The sequence below is a fragment of the Artemia franciscana genome, chromosome 11 (assembly GCF_032884065.1).
Source record: "Artemia franciscana chromosome 11, ASM3288406v1, whole genome shotgun sequence".
Taxonomy (NCBI): domain Eukaryota; kingdom Metazoa; phylum Arthropoda; class Branchiopoda; order Anostraca; family Artemiidae; genus Artemia; species Artemia franciscana.
In genome coordinates, this window is record NC_088873.1 from 30212654 (window position 1) to 30232484 (window position 19831).

Consider the following 19831-nt stretch of genomic DNA (forward strand, 5'->3'; position numbering starts at 1 on the left):
TAATATATATATATATATATATATATATATATATATATATATATATATATATATATATATATATATATATATATATATATATATATATATATATATTCACAGGTGGGACACAGGGACACAACTACAATGGCGCGTAACTAATATGGCGCGCAACGACTTACGCGCGCGGGGGGGCTTGGGGGGCGCGAAGTGCCCCACCAACTAGGTGTTGGGGTGGCACGAAGCGCCACCCCAACAGCTAGTATATATATATATATATATATATATATATATATATATATATATATATATATATATATATATATATATATATATATATATATATATATATATATATATATATATATATATATATATATATATATAGGTATGACGGAAATATAATAGAGGGAGGCCTCTCAGCCAGGTTTGGGTATTTAGAGGAATCGAGAGGGTGAGCAAGAGGAAGTTTATAACTCTTCTCTTAGATGGTGGTGAGACTCTGAGAAGGGATAAAGCAATTCTAATCCCTCTCATTTAAAGATACATAAGACCTTTTTAATAGTTATGAGCGACTGCTGGGCAGCAGACTCCAGTCTGTCAGAAGTCAGATTGACTCACCACCAGATAAATCCCTCCAAAGCTTTGTTGACCCAGAGGATGTGACCCTCCATACCCAAAGTATTTCCATTATTTCATTTCATGTTAAGGATTTAAATATCGGCATAAAATTAACCATTCTTGAACTTGTACTAAGTTTAAAATAGGTTTTTGTATTTTTTTTTCAAACACTAATTTTATAGAGCAGAATCTTGAAACTTCAAGGGAATACGATGAAAAATAAGTTGCAGATAATATCGTTCGAACCCTTATTAAAGATGATCTTTTTAAAGATTTGCACAGAAAGACGGAAGTCCTGTAGAACTTGAAGTTGCCCAGGATCATAAGAGAGTGGATAGCCCTCCATAGCTCTCTTCATCCACACCAATTAATGTTTCAGAGCAATTTGAGAATTAAAATAGCAAATATTGTAAATTTCAAGATAATCAGCATAAGGTAAAATGAACTTACTAGTTTCACAATTATGTCCAAAATGGGCTAACGGATTTTGGCATATGCACTTGTAGGAGCCCCAAAATTCAACACAAATTGCATCATTTTGACAAGGATTGGGGTCACATGATGGCAAACAATGTTTCTGTATCATATCTGGAAAACGAGCGTTCATGTAAGCGTACAAGTTGACCACTTCGTTATTCATTACTAAACCACGATAACATCCGATGAGACCTTCACTATGATTCGAACGCTGCAGCATTTCTCTGAAATTTGAAAATTAATCTGAAACAAATTTCTCGTGCAGTTTGGAAATTTCTTTATTGTGATGGCTGTTGAGCAAGCAAAAAATAATAAAAGAGTTAACAAAACGAAACTAAAGCAAACCAAACAAAATAAATAAAACAAAAGTAAACACAACAAAAAATAATAAAAAGAGTAAACAAAAACAAATTGGCAAAATAAATTAGACCTATTAATTTTTTTAAGCATAAAAGAGAAGACAATTAAAGTAGACAGAGTAGCAGACATGGCAGCAACTAAAAAACAGGGGTCAGGCACCTTTCCCCAAAAAATCCTCAGTGGAATCCCCTTCCTGCAGAAGAAAATTCATCCTAGAAAATCTCCCTACTATTCTCTACTGTAAATATCTTCCCCAATGCAAAACTGGGTATTGTACACCAGCTATTAAGAATAAGTGACGGTGGACTATTGTGTAGGCGGGGGGATGCTAGATGCCGCAAACAGCGCATTTTAATGCCAAGTTTGTCTAAATATCCATGAACCTTCAAATTAGTATAGAAAGGGGCGGGGGGGGGGGGGCTGGTGGAGGCGGAAATGTCTCATCTCCCTTTTTTTAGACTAAGCATGAATAAGGTTGCTGAGGGCAATACCTCCTTGCTTATTGCAGAAACATTTATCGGACATTTAGTTAAAGTTTCATCAAACTAAACTTCATATTTCCCAAAATAATCATAAATGATGTTTAAGAGCGCATCAGCTATTATGAAGGAGCGGTGGCGGATCATTTTTTCGGCTGAAGGGGTGCCTCGAGAGTGCATCATAACTCACATTGAACTTTCAGATAAATATACAGTGAGTTCTAGAGAAGGGGGGAGGTAAAAATTTATGTCTATCCCTCTTGATTTTCAGGAATATTTCTGGTCTACCCCTCAATTATTGGTGATGGGGGAGGGTGAATAATAGTGCTCTCCCTATAACAACAATCTGTCCTATGTAACCCAAAACATTACGTCAAGAGGTCTACTGACAAAAACATGGAAAGGGCAACACAGGGCATCATGAGCCTCACCAGGAGATTTATTAGGGGGGGGGGGAATATGCAAATTCAATCAGGAGCCTTGTTTCCAGTGATTTTAAAAAGTAATATTTCTCTTTTCCTGTTGATATAACATATTTCAGCATATTTAAACGTATGCGAACAATGTATTTAAGCAACATAGAACCCCATTGTAAAGGTCGTCGTGGCTTCGACCATAAAGAAGATCAAAAGTCCCGCAGAATTTTAATCCATATGAACAATAATGCCCTTCTCCTTCGACATAAAATCTGTAGACAAAATTCCATTAAGAACTTGTTCGACAAAACTATTATTCATCAAAAACCATGACTAATTATTCAAATTGTGTCCTAAATAAGAACGACTGCTGAGACGCAAGCGCTTTTGAGCTTGAATATATGCTTTTTGAACGCACTAAAAAAGCTTTAGCGTAACGCCCGAGGTGCTGAGAAGGGGATGGCCTCCCTCATATACGGAACAATTTCTGTTCATTTTAAGTTTTAATACCATTTTAAGCTTTACTTTCAGCTGAAAAAACTTGTTTGTTTTTAAATTTATCCTATAGGATTTATTTTAATATTTTTTTTCCTTTCAATTCTACTTATCGCATTCTTGGGGCTGGGGGTTAAGTGATCCTAGCAGGGTAAGATAAAGGTTAAAGGGATTAATTTGCATATGCTTATTTGAAATAAAGAACTCTGTTCTTCTTAATTCTCTTGATTCTGACTCGGATTTCGACTCCATATTATTGATATTGGTTCAAGAAAAAAAAAATCTGCTTGAAGATACTCAAGACCTTACTTGGAATCAGGAGTTCTGTCAATTTCAAATATGCTTGGTTCTGACAATATAAATATGCTTGATTGGTTATGCTGGATGGAGGAGGAGTTATAGATGCCACAAAACGTTTGCCATGACTAGTTCGAAGCTTACAGTTGTAAGTGCTTTGGCTAAAGAGTAGTGATGCCATAATGCTTGTAATGGCACCCATAGGGGATAAACTGTTGGAGTTAACAATTCCTAAAGACGTTATTGCGTGCACCAGGGTCTTAAGTAATACCGTAAAGCAAGTTTTTGTTACCTAATATTATCGTACGGCTAGTACAAGTTCCAAGAGAGTTATATGCTCTATTACTAAAAAATAAAAAATATTTAAAAAAATCTACAGTCAATCTGACAATACCATCTAAACCATTGCTTAACAAACCGGTGTGCGTCAAAAGTAACCAATATCCAGTAATCGATTTTCTTCCTACATGAGAATAATTCTGGAAATAGGAAACATGCAATCCAAAGCTTTATCGAATCATTTCCCCTTCCACTAGAAATTAATTTCCAAATCACAGCATTAGGAAAGATTTGGTGGTACGGATTTCTAAGGCACCGTTCCTTCGGGGGAATCTCTGGTCTTACATTCGATTCCTACACCGGACAAAAATCTTTGATAACGGCTTATAAAGGTTCCTTTAGAAATAAATCCTGATGTCTTGGAAAAATATCTTAAAACAAAAAAAAAAATCTTGAACGAAATGAAATCTCGAAGAAAAAAACCCTCTGAAGAAAAAAATTAAAAACTTTGAAGAAAAAAAATCTTGAAGAAAACATCTTGAAGAAAAAAATCTTGATGAAAAAGAAAACAACACCTTGAAGAACAGTCTGCTGATTTGTAGCAAACAGGTGTACTACAGTATTACGTAACAAACAGGTGTTATAGTATTACGTAAGATGCAGGTGCCCGTAATAACGTCTCTAGGGATTGGTAACTCCAATAGTATACCTCCTATGGGTGCCTTTAAAAATATTATGGTATCACTACTCCAAATGGACTAATGTAGAAAAATTACTGAAAAGTACAAAAAAGTACTGCTTCATTTGAAATTGGTCCCTCTTCTAACAAAGTTGGCTCGAATAAACATAGAATTCTTCCGGTTTGTTGGAAGATTATATGAAACTTTGGGCTAAAAGAACCCCAGTGCATATAGAAAATAAAAAAAAATGCTTCCCCGTCAAGCAGCCCAAAAAGGGGACAGAAAACTGCCAAAAACTCTATTCCCGCACACTTTAAATACATAGTGTTATTTTAGAAACTTTACAGGAGGATCATTCGATTGAAAATTATAGGTTCTTGTGTGTTTTTTAAAAGGCCAAAAGGTACTGAAAGGCGATCAGCCTCTTTTTCAGTTCATTATCTGCTATCCGGCTTCTCCTTAACTCCAATGGTATCTAATCAAATTTATAGATATCTGGCTGGTTCAAAACCTTCAAGACGTCTAATAAGTTTGCCTTCAGGGTTGATATCAGCCCCAGAGTCCCAATAGTAAACTTGATCTTACCCTGCTACGATAAATAAACCCTGAAGCACAGAAAAAGAATTAACATAAAATAAAATGCAAAAATTAAAACTAAAAAACATTATAAGCAAACATAGTCTGTCTGTGTTTTGGAATATTGGTAGAATACTCCAAAATTCCTTCTTTTCTTCGTTATTTTTATTTGACATACTTTCTCTATGGCTGCTCAATTTTCCATTTTCGGAGAATTTACCACGAGAGGGGATTTTATCTGGGGATAATTTTCTGCAAGAGGAATTTTGCTGAGAGGGGGAGGGGGGTAGAACAAGCTTACTATCGTCTTTGAAAATTATGCTCTTAAAAAAATAAATAAAATAAACTGTTTGAATGAACAACGATTGAGAAATATTTTGATTTCCAATATCAACTTACTTGAAAAATTTCTTGGAAATTTCTAAAATTTTGACGTAAAGATCTTGTTCCAGCACTCAGAAACTCTCAAACTATACAATTAAAAATTATTTTCATGACGAAAGGGATGAGTTTTGTCCCCAAAGTTGGGTCTGACAATTTATTTTTCCGGTGAAAGAGTTGATGCAGATTTCAAAAACAAGATTAGGTCCGAACTTTATTCGAACCAAGTGACAATCATGCTTATATCAATAGTAACGCAACACCTTTGGGTGCGTTTTGTACGCAAACGCTTCGTTCTTCTATACGCCAAAGGCTTCTGCGATTGCAACTTGCTCGAACTCTGAGAATCTCCTGAGAAAGACCACTATTGAGTTTTACATTATTGAGGGGTGATAAAAGGTGAGAAGCTAATTAAACTTGAGTGAAAGTATCAAGAAACGTTTGGTGTTCTGTTGGATAGATGAAGAATAAGAGTACCTGAGGTGTATAATTTTTTTTAGTATTTTTTGTTTTTAAATGATATGATACACTCTATGAAATAAAGGAGGTAAGATTAGCCAGTCAGCAAAACGATAAGTAGCCCTTTCCATAATTTAGTGAAGAACTTGGTGAGTTTATTCTATTTCTATAAGATGCCTCTTGCTGAAAGACACTTTTACAAAATATAGGTCTGGTATGCTAGATTGGAATTTGTAAAACATTTGTGTAAAAAAAGCAATGACACTCACTCTGGTGCACCCCCTATGTAAAGTGTTGCTTCGAATGGACCAAACTCTTCGCCATCCTTTAGGTCTAGTAGAATTGATTCTTGGTTTACTGTAAATCTTACATGGTATTCATTATAGTCAATCCAAACTTGCTGCCATTCACCGCTGTTTAAGTCCCTGCTGGATTTGACAGTAACGCTTCTCGGCACTCCGTTAATAGAAAATTCAAGAGTCAATTCATCTGAAAAGAGAAGGGAACATACTTCAAAAAGGGAGGAGGAGGCTACGGAGGAGGCAAGACACAAAATTTAATTAATTGATTTCACCGAAGTTCTCAACTGCATTAGTAAAAATGAAGAAACGCTTTATAGTTCTACCTTGTCTGCCCAACTGGACCTATTTGTCAACACAAATAGTGTGAAAACTGTTTGCGTTACATTTATTTTTTTATTTAATTAGTAGAACAAATCCGTTACTAATTTAATAAAACTTCTTTTTCATAGAAGTAGAGAGCGAGTTTCAAAATTAAATTTGCAAAACTCACCCAAAGCAAAGAGTAGGCAGTAGCTTATAGAGGCTCACCTTTACATTTTCATAAGCTTTACTAGAAATAAAGAAACAAAAGTTTGGAATCTTGAGTTATCTGTTTTTATAAAAGATGAGAAAGATACTTTTTGTCTTTATAGAAACATAATTATGTTCTCAATAGCCAAATAACCAGAAAAAACAAAGAAAGCCTTCTGGCAATAAGTTCCTTGAAATTACATGTCGAGATACACATGATTTTTAAATATTTTATCAAATATTACTCAGCATAAATTTTATATACTCATTACCCAGTTACATACCCATATTACCTTCAAGGAAACAAATAAGAATAATTCTTTAATTTTCAAGACTTATTATTGTTCAAGCCTTCGAAAGAAAAAGTTATTCTTGCCAAAAGCTTGTCAAAAGGGCAAAACCTTGTTTTGCCCTTCTTTAAAATAAAAAAAAAACTATTCTTTTGAGTAACACAATATATTTTTTTATATTCACAGATATTCCTAATCAATTAATCTATCTTTTACCGAGATTGAAGATTAGTAAAACAAAACAACAAAACAATTAGCAAAAGCACATTCGAAAATGTAAACAACGAAATTAACATGAAATTTTCCAGAAGAAAAGTATTATTAAGCAAGTGACTGTTACAAAACCTCTTCTAACAATAAATAGCTACAATGGAGAAGGACTGGAGATGGTCCAGCAAATTTAGAATGTTTACTGTCTAATGATAGAGTTCAGGACAGTTACTAACTAATATATCTTGTTTGTCTTATAAACCAGGAAAAAATTTTTTGATGTTTACAATATCCTTTTCATTACATATTGACAATTTCTAACAACTTGAAGAAGTGCACTAAATTTGAAAGAAGCAACTGATAAAGACTAACCATTAAAAAGTAAAACTCTAAAATACGGATGTTTCGGATGAAGCATAGCTTGATATAAGAGTATACCCGATTCGCTTGATGTTCTGAAACTAAACGCTAAATCACCAGTCCTCCATCCTGGAACTTCCATATAAGAATCTGGGGATTTAAAAGTGACTACGTATTGTTGAGTATCTGAAACAGAAAGCAAAGGTTTATTCTTTCTTTAATGTAGTGAAACAGAGGTACATATTTAATTATTTGCAACGTCATAGGTTTAATATTGAAGCAGTTTGTTTTGTTCAAAAAATTTAAATAAATAAATGGTACTACAAGGCCTATAACCGAACTTGTCAAATATTATTCGACATGATTGGTAAACAAGGTTATAACTGTTTTGGGATAAATCAAAAAGAAGTGTTGGGGCTGGTAGATGTCCAGCATTTATTTTTTATTGGTGCTTATCACAAATTTCAAACCATGAAACATTAATGGCTATTATTCAGGAGCCTAAGAAATATAGTTATAATTACTTTAGCAACAGGTTTGAGGCGCGTAGGCTATTCATAGTCGCACAGTTTTGCTAATATTTCTTAGGAATAATTTGTTGTTTGTGTAATAATAAAAAAGTAGTATAATCAGAGTCCTTGTGGTCAGAATTCATAGAAACATATAGCCTGTTACCAATAGAATATTTCAAGTCCAAAAAATAAAATGAAGTAGCTATCATAAAAAAGTGCAACGGTCAATTTTAAAACTCAAATTACAAAAGTTCGAAGGTCAAAAGGACAAGATCTCAATTTCTGAGGGTCAAGGGGAAAACTCTTATTCAGAATTAAACACGGTTGAAGGCTAAAGCTGCCGATCGAAGTGATACCAAAAAGGGCCTAGATTAAAAATTTTACGAAGTTGACTTTTTCCTAGCCAGTATGATAAAAGGCTAGTAATTATAAATACATGTGCCAAATTGGTCAGCTTTTGAATTATTGCTTTAAGTTCGAGTTCATAAGTGTTCAATAACATATATATATATATATATATATATATATATATATATATATATATATATATATATATATATATATATATATATATATATATATATATATATATATATATATATATATATATATATATATATATATATATATATATATATATATATATATATATATATATATATATATATATATATATATATATATATATTTATGATTCAGAGAGGGTTAGAGCGGAGGGACTAGCTGACAATCCACGTGTCATACAGATTACGTCAATATACAATACTATTTAAATACCACTTGGGGCGAATATGCATTTGATAAAGGTCAAATTTTAGTAGAAAGAGAGGAGGGTGCTCAAAACTTGATTGTCATTTTGTTTAATTTATAATTTTGCTGAGGTTGAAATTTGAATTATTTCATATTTCTTTTGTTAAATGACAGCAAAAAGACAAAGCAAACCAGACATACAAAAGTGATTTTAGAAGAAAAATAAACCCAAGAAGGATGAATAGGCTACTTACTAGCTTCCACACACTCAAGTGGACCAAGAGTAATCCTACCATCGGCAGAGGGGCTCAACTTCTTTGGTTGAAGAGCAAATATTTCAGTGATGCCAAGTTCCTGTGGTCGGGTGAGATAACCTTCGTCTGATCGCCACTTATTTTCATTGCCATCACAATTACAAAATAATCCTGGATGGGCGCACTTCCTATCAGCTATAATCAAATAATTCCAAATTAGCTTATGCACCTTTGGCTTTCTTCGAAGTGGTTAAAGCTTTGCTATTGTAAGTGATAAATTTTCAAATCAGAAGATTACCTGTTGTTCAAAATAAATGAAGTATAATGAAATGGGTTTGTCTTTAAAAAAGTATATATATATATATATATATATATATATATATATATATATATATATATATATATATATATATATATATATATATATATATATATATATATATATATATATATATATATATATATATATATATATATATATATATATATATATATATATATATATATACATACAAAATAAAGCTGGTTTTAGATTAACTAAGATTCTTACTACCCACCTTACGTAGACAAAAAAGAAACTGTACACGAAGATCAGGCTTCAGGTCTGTACTTGGGGCCCTCCAATTATGCAGACAAAAACCCATGTGTGATTCTGATTGCAACGCAAAGTAATATGTTAATCTTTTGACTAGAATTTTATTGGACTATGATCATATATCGACACCCTTAGCCTTAAGACTGAACATATAATGTCAGCCTTGGAGGTAAATGTTTCGAGCATTTTGATTAAATTGGCTCCATAGAAATTTGGAAATGAATCCATATGTGACCTTGGACACAAAAAGTTGGTTGGGTGCCTCCCTATCCGTTTTCTAGACATTTAAAGAGGGCGCTAGATGTCAAAAATAAACAATCGAATCATTCCTTTCTCTGATCATTCGTCCAACTTTTTTGAGCTAGATTTCGTGTAAACAAAGCGTGAATTTAAAACTTGCAAGCTGTTAGAGCAACAGCACTACCTAACTAAAGAGTGACATGGATTCAATGTATTTTATTAATAGGTTGTTTTAATGAGGTCACTTCTTAGGGAAGGAGTTGTCGTAGAAACTGCAAAAGAGGCTCATTTCATTGTACATTGAAAGATTTATTACTCTTTATAAGGGTCCAAAGTGACTGGAGGACACAAAGCCTCCTATGCACACCTTTTTAGCTGCCCATGTTGTCCCTACAATCAACATTTTTAGATAGCCTTTTTGTTAACAATAGTCGAAGAGTCTATATAACCATACTTCCAGGGATAAAAAAAACATTATGTGCATACTGGTTTTCAAAACCCATCTGAAATATCTCAGATATGGCTGAAGGGTAATAATTTAAAACTTTCAGGACATATTTAGAAGAATGATGAACTATATCAAAAGACACTGTCTATCCAGGTTCTCAAAAGGTCGTATCTGCCTTATCTCAGGAACAACTAAGGGTATAGCTCAAATTTTTAGTGAAAGTTGAGGTAAATACTGAACTAAGTAAGAATATTCATCCAGGTTATCAAAACAGAGTAGCTGCAACATCTCAAGGAGGGCTAGGGCACTGAGATGAAACTTTCAGGGAATGTTTAACTGAATCAAAATACACCATGTGCATCCAGCTTCTAAAAGGGCACATTGAAGGTTTCTGAATTTGCATCCAGTTCCTATACAATCTCAAGGATAACGAAGGGAATTAATTTGGAACTTTCCGTTTTTTCAAGGAGACTGTTGAACTAAATTAAAGGACATTAAATGAATCCATGTTGTCACAAGGACGTATCCACAATATTTCAGGGATGGCTAAAGGTATTAAGTCAAAACTTCAGGGAGTGTAGACTAAAATTAAAAAACACCATATACATTCAGGTTTTCAAAAGAGCGCATCTGTAGAATGGCAAGAATGGCAAATGGAATTAGTTTCAAACTTCCACTGCATGTTGAGGACAGAAACTGAATTAAACCGAAAGACATTGCAATGATGCTTAAATCGTTGCTGAAGGTGTATACGCAATATTTCAGTAGCGGCTATTGGTTTTAAGGAGAAACTTTAAGGGCATGTTGAACTAAATAAAAAAACACTATAAGCTTCCAGGCCGCCAAAAGGCCGTAATAGCAACGTCTCAGGAACGTAAAAAGGTATTAAGCTAAAAATATAAGGGAATATTGAGGGCGATGTTGAACTAAATCGAAAGACAGTGTGTGCAACCAGGTTATCAAAAAACGCTTAATGTCTATAAAAAAGGGTACTTAAGTTGAAACTTGAAGGAAATAATGAGGCGATTAATGAACTATACCTGTAATATTTCAGGTACGACTAAAGGAATAAATTAATGGCTTAGAGGACCCAACTGGAACTTTTAGGTAATACCAAGAGAGTGATTAAGTAAACTTTAAATTTCGAGTTGGGGAGGTGGGATCGAGAGGAGTCCACGAATGATAATAAGTTTGTGAGGATGTGTTATTATATTGATTTTTAGTTAAAACGTTGTTTGTTTTTATGTAGATCTGAAAATGAATCTAAGAATGAATCTAGCAATCTAACAATTGAAATGCCGAGTTTTTGCTAATCAAATAAAAACAATGGTCACTTTTAGTTTATAAATTTATTTTTGTAGGAAAAGGTCCGATAATACTTTAGTTGTGATAATGTGTGCCAGAGGGTGTCCTATTCTGGCACAGTGAAGCGACTTGAAATGTTGTATCACGTTGATGGTGGCTGGCAAAACATGCACCTTTGGATTTAAAACATGGTTTTTAACAAGAGAATATCAAGAAAATGTCTTAAGAAAGATGAGGTTGGTCAGAGGGTGCCAGAGGGCTAGTAATACTGTGGCACAGTAGCGTGAATTGACATGATGTATCACGTAGGGTTGTCTTGCGAAAACATGAACCAATGGATTTAAGGCATCGTTATCTGAAAAAAAATGTCTTAGAAATCATGAGGTAGTGTCAGAGGGTACCAGAGGGCCATGTATTGTGTGGCATGGTAGCCGTAGCTTGTAATGGTGTATCTCGTTTAGGATGGTTTGTCCAAACACTAACGAATGGATTTAAAGCATAATTTTTAACTAGAAAAAACCTTGAAAATGCCATACGATTGACTAGAGGTGCCAGAAGGAGCTGTGTGCCATCCATAGTGTGACACAATGTCGTGAACTGACATTATGTATCACGTTGAGGGTGACTTTCAAAAACACGAACCATTGAATTTTATGTTTATTTTTATCATAAAAATATCTGAAAAATGCATTTGGAATGATGAAGGGTGCCAGAGGATGTCGCATGTCATCCATAGTGCGACAGGGTGATGTGAAAGTTAAGGTGAAAGGTGTTTAAAGAATTTTTGGCGGAGGAGGATGGAAATCTAACGCACAGTCAAGGAAACGAGGCTATTTCATTAAGACCTCTCAGAAATAACTCTTAAAATGGGTTAAATTTATCTCTAATAATAAACCTTTGCCTCTGGAATTACTTGCTTGGGTGGGCTAGTCACAAATTGTCACGGTGGCGTAAATATGCATAGTCTTGGCTAAAAGAAATGTGGTAATTTCATTATTAGCTCTCATAAATAATTCAACATATAGTTCAAATTTATCTCTAATAACAAGCCTCTCCTCTGGAATTGGTTGCTAGGGGTTGGCCAGCCACATATTGTCACGGTGGCGTGAAAATGCATTGCCAGCACTCAAAGAGACACGGTATCTTCATTGAGACCTATCAGAAATAACTCTTAATATGGTTCAAATTTATCTCTAAAAGAAAACATCCTCTCTGGAATTGCTTTCTTTGGGGGAAGACCAGCTACATTGTCACGGTAACGTGAATATACATAGTCTTGGATCGAGGAGACAAAGAAACAAGGCATTTTTATTAAGACCTCTCAGAAATAATTCTTAGTATGGCTTAAATTTGTCTCTAATATCAACCCCTAGAATCGCTTGATATTTCCCCGCCTTTTTTTATTCAAGCTTGTTTTTTGCCTATATTTTATCCTACATCAGTTTTTGTCATGTTTTTTCCATTTGCCGAGTTTTAACTGCTTTTTTCTGTGTTTTAGTAATGCTTGTAACATTAATTTATAAATAAAACCTGTATGCACAATCAAAACCCTTCATTCTTTAGATTTCTTGTTCCAGGAAAAATCTTCAATTATTTCACTAATGAAATTGAAGTATCATGTAGCCTATTTACATAGGTATGCTCTTTCAAGATTACATCTTATATAAGTGCTAAATTATGTTTAGTGAAGAGGAAAAGAAGAACTTTTGATCATATATGAAGGTGTACCATATTTTAGCCTTAATGGTACTCTCGCTTTTATTTCATCTCTGATAGCGCATTCAAGTTCCAATTGACTAAAATATTATATTACTAAAAAGTGTCCAAATCCCCAATATTATGTGATAATAGCCCTATCAAGCATTACTTAGCAAGCAGGTGCACTTCAAATGTCACCAAGTTCCACTATCCGATTTTCTCCCCTGAATGTCAATTATTTCAGGTATATGGGAATAGGGAATCCATTTAATCAGTTTAGAAGGCGGAACAGGGGATTCTTCGTGCGTTGAAATAGGTTATAACGTAAAAATTATTCCTCAGATAGTAATATTAGAAAGGTTTTCATAGTCCAGCTGACTAGTGCTCCAATCCATTGAGGGAAAATCTCTTTCGAATCCTAATACGTACAAAATCTTTATATTATAAAAGCTCCCTGAGAAAAACGTCTTGAATGAAAATTAAACGTAAAAAAAAAACACTTGGAAAGAAAATGAAATCCTGAAGAAAGAATATCTGAAAGTATTATTATTATTATTATTTATTTGAAAGCCCGTCACACAAAAGTAAAAAGACACAGCAGTAAAAAAAAAATAAAACAATAAAGACAACAACTAAACACTTTGCAAAATACAAGACAAGCAACTATACGAAATAAACCAGAATAAAAAAAACTTATTAGTGAAGCAGTATACTTAACATAATATATCTGCGAAAGAAAAAACTTCAAAAACGGTGACATATTATATATGCTGCAGAACGATAACGTTTAAAAAGTCTTACAGGAAGTGACATCATTTTTATTATTAAAAAATATAAAAAACCCGTCACAATTAAACACACAACAAACGGAGCAAAGGAAAAAGAAAAACACAACAAATCACTGCTTAAGAATGTGGGACCAATCCTTTAAATTCCCATCTATTTTTCTATTATGTTTTGCTATCCGTCTGGCAACGGTAACCTTTGGGTCAGTAACCTTGGATTTCGTAATAGCGTGTGAATTTCTATACCACGGAGGCAGATGAAGCAGAAACTTGGCAAAGCGAAACAACATGGATCAGATTTTACTCTTGTTGGTTTTGGTTAGGATTTTTCAGAAGGGTGTGGTGTATAGAATATGGGGAAGGGCAACAGTCTTATTTAGACTTGCTAGAAGAGGTTGGTTGAATAGAAGTTTACAAGATACTGAACAGAGCTAGATCCAAGCAAGATGGAAGGGGCAGGGAAATCTGTTTTCCAGTTAAACAGGACAATATCAGAATAGGAGAAGTTGAATTCAAGCCCAACTTTCTGGTATTCCAATGCAAGGATTCTAAAAATTTCAGTGATACGTTGAAGAGTTCGACTACGGCTTAGGATGTCATCAGAATAGCACATCAAGGAAAAGTTTACAGAGGCCAGAATCAGTGAAGGTTGGCACAGACCTTGCGCTTCCAGCACATAGTTATTAAAAAGGTCGGGAGTGGTGAAAGCTCCTTGATGGGCCCTTTTCAAGACTAGGATAAGCTATCTACGTGGAATCGGGGGCATGCCTTCATCTGAAGTTAGTTTCAGGTAGATACGTAGTCTTGAATATAAATCCCGAAGAGAACAAATAATGGCCAGATTCAACCCGCGTTTACCATTTTTCAGAAGCATCGCTACAAGAGTGAAACGCACGTCTTACATCATATCCCTCCAATACAAGGCTTTCTCCGGACGAATTGACACCAATCAAGACATTTGCAATAGCGGTTAAAGCGTTGGCATATCCGGTACCAGACTTAAGTCCGAACTGGTGTGAAGGGGTATAGCAAACTTTTTCAAGTTTCCTAATAAATAGTTGCTCAAACAGCTTGCAAAAGGATGTAGCTACAATAATAGGGCAGAATGATGTACAGTGGACATTACGTTTACCTTTTCTGGAGATGGGAGTCAGATCTCCGATACCTTTTCTGGAGATGGGAGTCAGATCTCCGATGCAAAAAGAAGAAGGAACGATAGGCTGAGTAAAAATCATCTGCACAAGCAGAGACAGATGAGATGAAAGAAGTTTTCCCTGTATTTCAAATAAATCCGACAAACTTGGTCAATACAAGATGAACGTTTCAATTTAAATTTTTGGATGGCATCTTCGGCAGAACGGGTACTGAATACAAAATATTCATCGGGTTGAGCATCCAGAAACTTATCCAGAGTTGCTTCATAAGACTGCTCTATGATGTGATCAGGGGCAAAACACTCAGATTCGTAATATGCATACCATTCAGCTTGTGGAATATCAGCCGAGGACGGTGACCAAGAAGGGAGTGCTGAGGAGGAGAAAAATTTAAATACCATATGTCGATCTTGTTTTGCACGGGAAGAGTAGCAATTAATAGGATATCTACGATGCTGAGCAAGAATTTTGGAAAACTTCCCGCTTTGAAAAAATCCGTATGTCATTCACATGCCCCGTAGTAGGACGCCCACACTCTTTCCACATAGAAAACCAAACCTTTGTGTATGGATACGAAGTAAAAAGATCTAGATTTGTGGACCATCTAGGAACAATTCATTTGAAGTCACGTTGCATGGGGACGGCTTCTTTTTCGGCAAAGCGAAGGGCATGACATATTTCAGCACATTATATATCAAGAAAAATCAGGACCTCATATTTAGGCAACTGGAGTGACTTTTGGAGGAAGTGAAATAGGACATTAATTTTACTTAGAATCAAGTGGACTGACTCGATGAATTAAATTTGGTCAATGTTTGACTGATCACGACGATACCTCCACGCTGAGGGATCCCTTGCTAGTGGACTACTTTGAGAAATCGAAGATGCTTCACCGATAGAGCAAGTTATATGTACGTGGTCAGAAAGCTGATAATGAAAAATAACGTTAACCATATCGGCGGTTAGATTTGACGATACAGCGATGTGGTCAAAGACAGAGGTTCGCGATGACGTGTGAATATACGTAAAATCGGACATTTTATCTAATATACGCAAAAAATAACAAAATAAGCCCATAACTACAGTAGTACGTGGATACACCTGGAAATCTGGCCATGTTTCTTCTACACAAGAACTTAACTCTTTTTGCATGATAAACCAAATAATCGCTCCGCCTGATTGTTGGAGTTATCAGTGGGTATATACACGCTAATATAAGCACAGGAGTCCACTCTCACGGCTAAGTAATGATCATTTAGTTCAAACAAGCTAGAACGGAGAGCCGATTTAACGAAAATAACAAGTCCATCAGAGGATCTGCCTCTGTTATTCAGCTTTCTAGCAGGCATGGAGTGCGACGTCATGCCATCACGTCTAAGTATGTTGATACCATATTTAGTAGCAAAATGTTCCTGGGGGAAAATCACATAAGAACTGGAGCCGAGGCTTCGCACCACAGAAATTTTATTTATAAACGACCCGTTTATATGCCATGATAGTGGAAACAAGTCCTAGGGTTTGAGTTTTGTGGTTTTTCGTGCACTTTACACTATAACATGTGTGACCATTGGTCATGCAACAAATGCAAAATGCAATTTTTTGGCATTTAGTATAAGGCATCGATTTGTGATCGATGGAGCCATGTTTAGAACGCGATGCACTGTTCTGACAATTCATAGCAAGGTGACGATCACATGACAATTGAAGCAGCATTGTGGTAAAAACACGAGCTCTTCAACCGGAAGGCGTTCATATCCAACTTTCATAGACGCTTTCAGAAACTTATCAAGGTCAGTTCGAGACTGAAAGTTCACTTTAAATGTTCAGAACTAAATTTCCATACTGTACTGTTTTACTGCACTTGGGGATTAGCTGTTTCAGCGAAATTTTAACTAAATCTTCTCGCACTCGACTAATCGCCATGACAAAAGCATGCTCCTTGAGGGAAATATTGTAACACCCGTGTGTGCGCCACCAATACTTAACACCCATGTTTATACCGTCATTGCATAAAATCCCATGTGTGCCCAACGTCACAGCGTAACATCTAACGTGTGCGCTGTCATTACGTAACACTCCGCGTGAGCTCTGCCATTACGTAAGACCCGCGTGTGCCCCGTCATTACTTTGCAACCCACGTGTGTGTTCCCCTCAGTTACAACCGGTGATACCCCGCTTGACTAGCGGACTCCAACAAGTCCTACTACGTAACATCCAAAAGTAAACAAAACCTATTACGTAACAACCAAAGAAAAACAAACTCTCTATTACGTAAAAACAAACCCTATTACGTAATATACAGGTGCACTATAGCGTAACAGGTGCGCTACAGTATTGCGTAAGATCCAGGTGCACGTAATGACGTCTTGAGGATCTAGCAACTTCAGGTTAATCCCCTATGTCTGTTGCAAAAAGCAGAGGGCCGTCAATGTTCCCTAAGTCTTCGAAAGGCCAAAACGTTATTTTTGCTTTACTAAAAACAAATTATATTTAGATTTTTCTCTTTTTTGTGGCATAATTAAATCCAGAATTACTGAGGCTTCTAGAAATGAGTATTCTTATATTTTAAATAGCCATTCTACTTTCATTAATAATTTTGAGCAATGATGTTTATTATGGTAAATTTCTTTCTTTTTTTGTTGTTGTTTCAATGGAAAAAAGATGACATTCAAGTGGTTTGAGTTTTTGTGAGGGAGGGAAAGGAACATCTAAAACTGCATTAAGTTTTGATATATTTTTTGTTGCTGTGCTGCTCTTGATTTTACGACAAACAATAACATACTACTCGAAATAAAGATTTTTTCAATAAAGGGCAAATGATGGCTTGGCCTTTAGAAAGATTAGGGGACGAAAGTCCTATTCATGGTCATTTCTGTTCATTTTAAGTTAGACTCGATTGTTCAATGTAATTTTTCCTCGTTTCATTGATTCATTGATAATGTTTCTGTTCGTTATGGGTTTGAGCTATTATTTAACTTTATTTCCGCTCGTCTATACTTTAACGTAGCTCTTTACTTTTCTTGGAAAAACTTCTTGTTCTGCTTTTTTTACTGATTTTTATATATAACAAATAATATATATATTATTTTACAACATAACAATTGATAATTACCTATCTTTTATATAACCGCTACTAGTAATTATCGTTACATCGGTGCCAAAAGCAAAATAGTAGTTTTTTTAGTACCACTTGCAGTTCGCAGCAATTAGGAAATATATACTGCTGAATTTTGCATTACGTTTATACCTGAGCTGAACTTTTAAATGATATATTGTCAAACCTCTGTTTAAATTTCAGTTTTATGATAACTCACAGTACTTTTATCTAACACTCAAAATACACTCTGATAAGAATCTGATTAATTTAAATTTACTCTGACCAACCAAACGTATTTACAATCACGCATCTAGGACCAAACGAACCTTTCATGTTCTCTGAATTGAAATAAACTGAAAATAAATCTAAAAATGCTTCTTGCTGTGAATGAATCGGAAGATAATGGTGGTATTGCAACATTATAATTTAACAATTCTCCATTAAACAAGAAAGCAAGAAACATATTTTTCATTTGGTTTGTTTTTTGTTCATTTTTTTTCACTATCTGTAATAAGCAACTCAACGAACAGACAGTTCGCTGCTCAATCGTAAACACTTTTTTTCCTAACACATGCAGTACTTCCAAAAAATAATTTTTGGATATTTATTCGGAATTTTGGTTATTTTCTCTTCTTTCTTTTACATTTGTATCTAACTGTGGTTTAATAATGTGAGGGTGTTCGGGGAGGGAGGAAAATTAATTTTTTTGTCTCCGTTATGAAATTATGTTGAAGAAACAAATTAATCCACTGACCTCCTTAGTGACTAAACTTAGTTTTTCAGTGAATTTTGGTGTGTTTTTTCCTGAGGAAAGAAGACAGGTCTAAAACATCTTATGGTATATATAGTTTCCATAATTCCTATATTTCCGCTTAAATCGCCAACGTTTTCCAATTTAAAGAAGCCTCCTTTCCCTGAATAAATTTCTGTGAATGTGTCTGATGGACACAAAGGGTACAACCCTCTACATTTTTTTTTTTTATTCATCGATCTCCAAAGACACTGCTTTACCTAGAATGAATATTTTGAAAATTCATGTCTTGATGTTTTGAAAATTTATATCTTGAAAATTTAGTCCTAACAGTTTTCTTTGAAAATTTAGGAAAAAATAAAGAAGAACTTACTTGCACACGGACAACGACCAGGCTTTGTGGCTCCAAGATAATCTAATATGGCACCAGATGACGATCTGAACCACGTGTATGAGTGCAGCTCCAATGGTGCTTTATAACAATCGTATTTTATATGTTGTCGACATTGGAGTGATTGTGAAATCAACGATTGCAACATATCAGGCGTAAATTCTCTATAGGTTAGCTTAATGAGAATATTTCCAGCTTTCTTGCTTCGTACTTCCTACAAAAAAAAAAAAAAAAAAAAAAAAAAAAAAAAAAAAAAAAAAAAAAAAAAAAAAAAAAAAAAAAAACGGCAAGCATCATTTCTTTGATAAAATTGTAAAACTATTAGCAATCTACTTCTAGTTTACTTCTGCTATTAGCAGTCTAATGGTCTTTAAATGGTTTTTAATATTTAAATTTAAAGAAAAACCAAAAGGGACAAACTGGGACAGCTTAGAAAATTCAAATTATTTTAGAAATATCTATCAGTATTACAAGATATGCACACCATAATCCCACAACAAAACGTACTACAGAAATTTGAAACTATCTTGAAATCGAATTTTTGTTTTGAACAAACGTCAATTGGCGGATTCAGAAGTTTAGGAAAAAACGGGAAGAAGGGATGAGGCGATATATAGAAAAAGAGAGTAATAATTTAGGTTCTTGTAGTATCAAAAAACCAGAAATTAAAAAAAACATCC

At 34.5% G+C, this 19831-nt stretch overlaps 1 protein-coding gene across 1 annotated transcript in view; it reads right to left on the reverse strand.

Annotated features, from left to right (window-relative positions):
* LOC136032593 (axotactin-like) overlaps positions 1–19831 on the reverse strand; it is a 249502-nt gene that overhangs the window by 137661 nt on the left and 92010 nt on the right. Inside the window, exons 16-20 of the mRNA XM_065712861.1 lie at positions 19134–19365; positions 8688–8882; positions 7184–7357; positions 5769–5988; positions 1051–1301 (exon numbers count right to left, since the gene is read on the reverse strand). Coding sequence (XP_065568933.1) covers positions 1051–1301; positions 5769–5988; positions 7184–7357; positions 8688–8882; positions 19134–19365 — 1072 coding nt within the window. The remainder of the gene's footprint in view (positions 1–1050; positions 1302–5768; positions 5989–7183; positions 7358–8687; positions 8883–19133; positions 19366–19831) is intronic.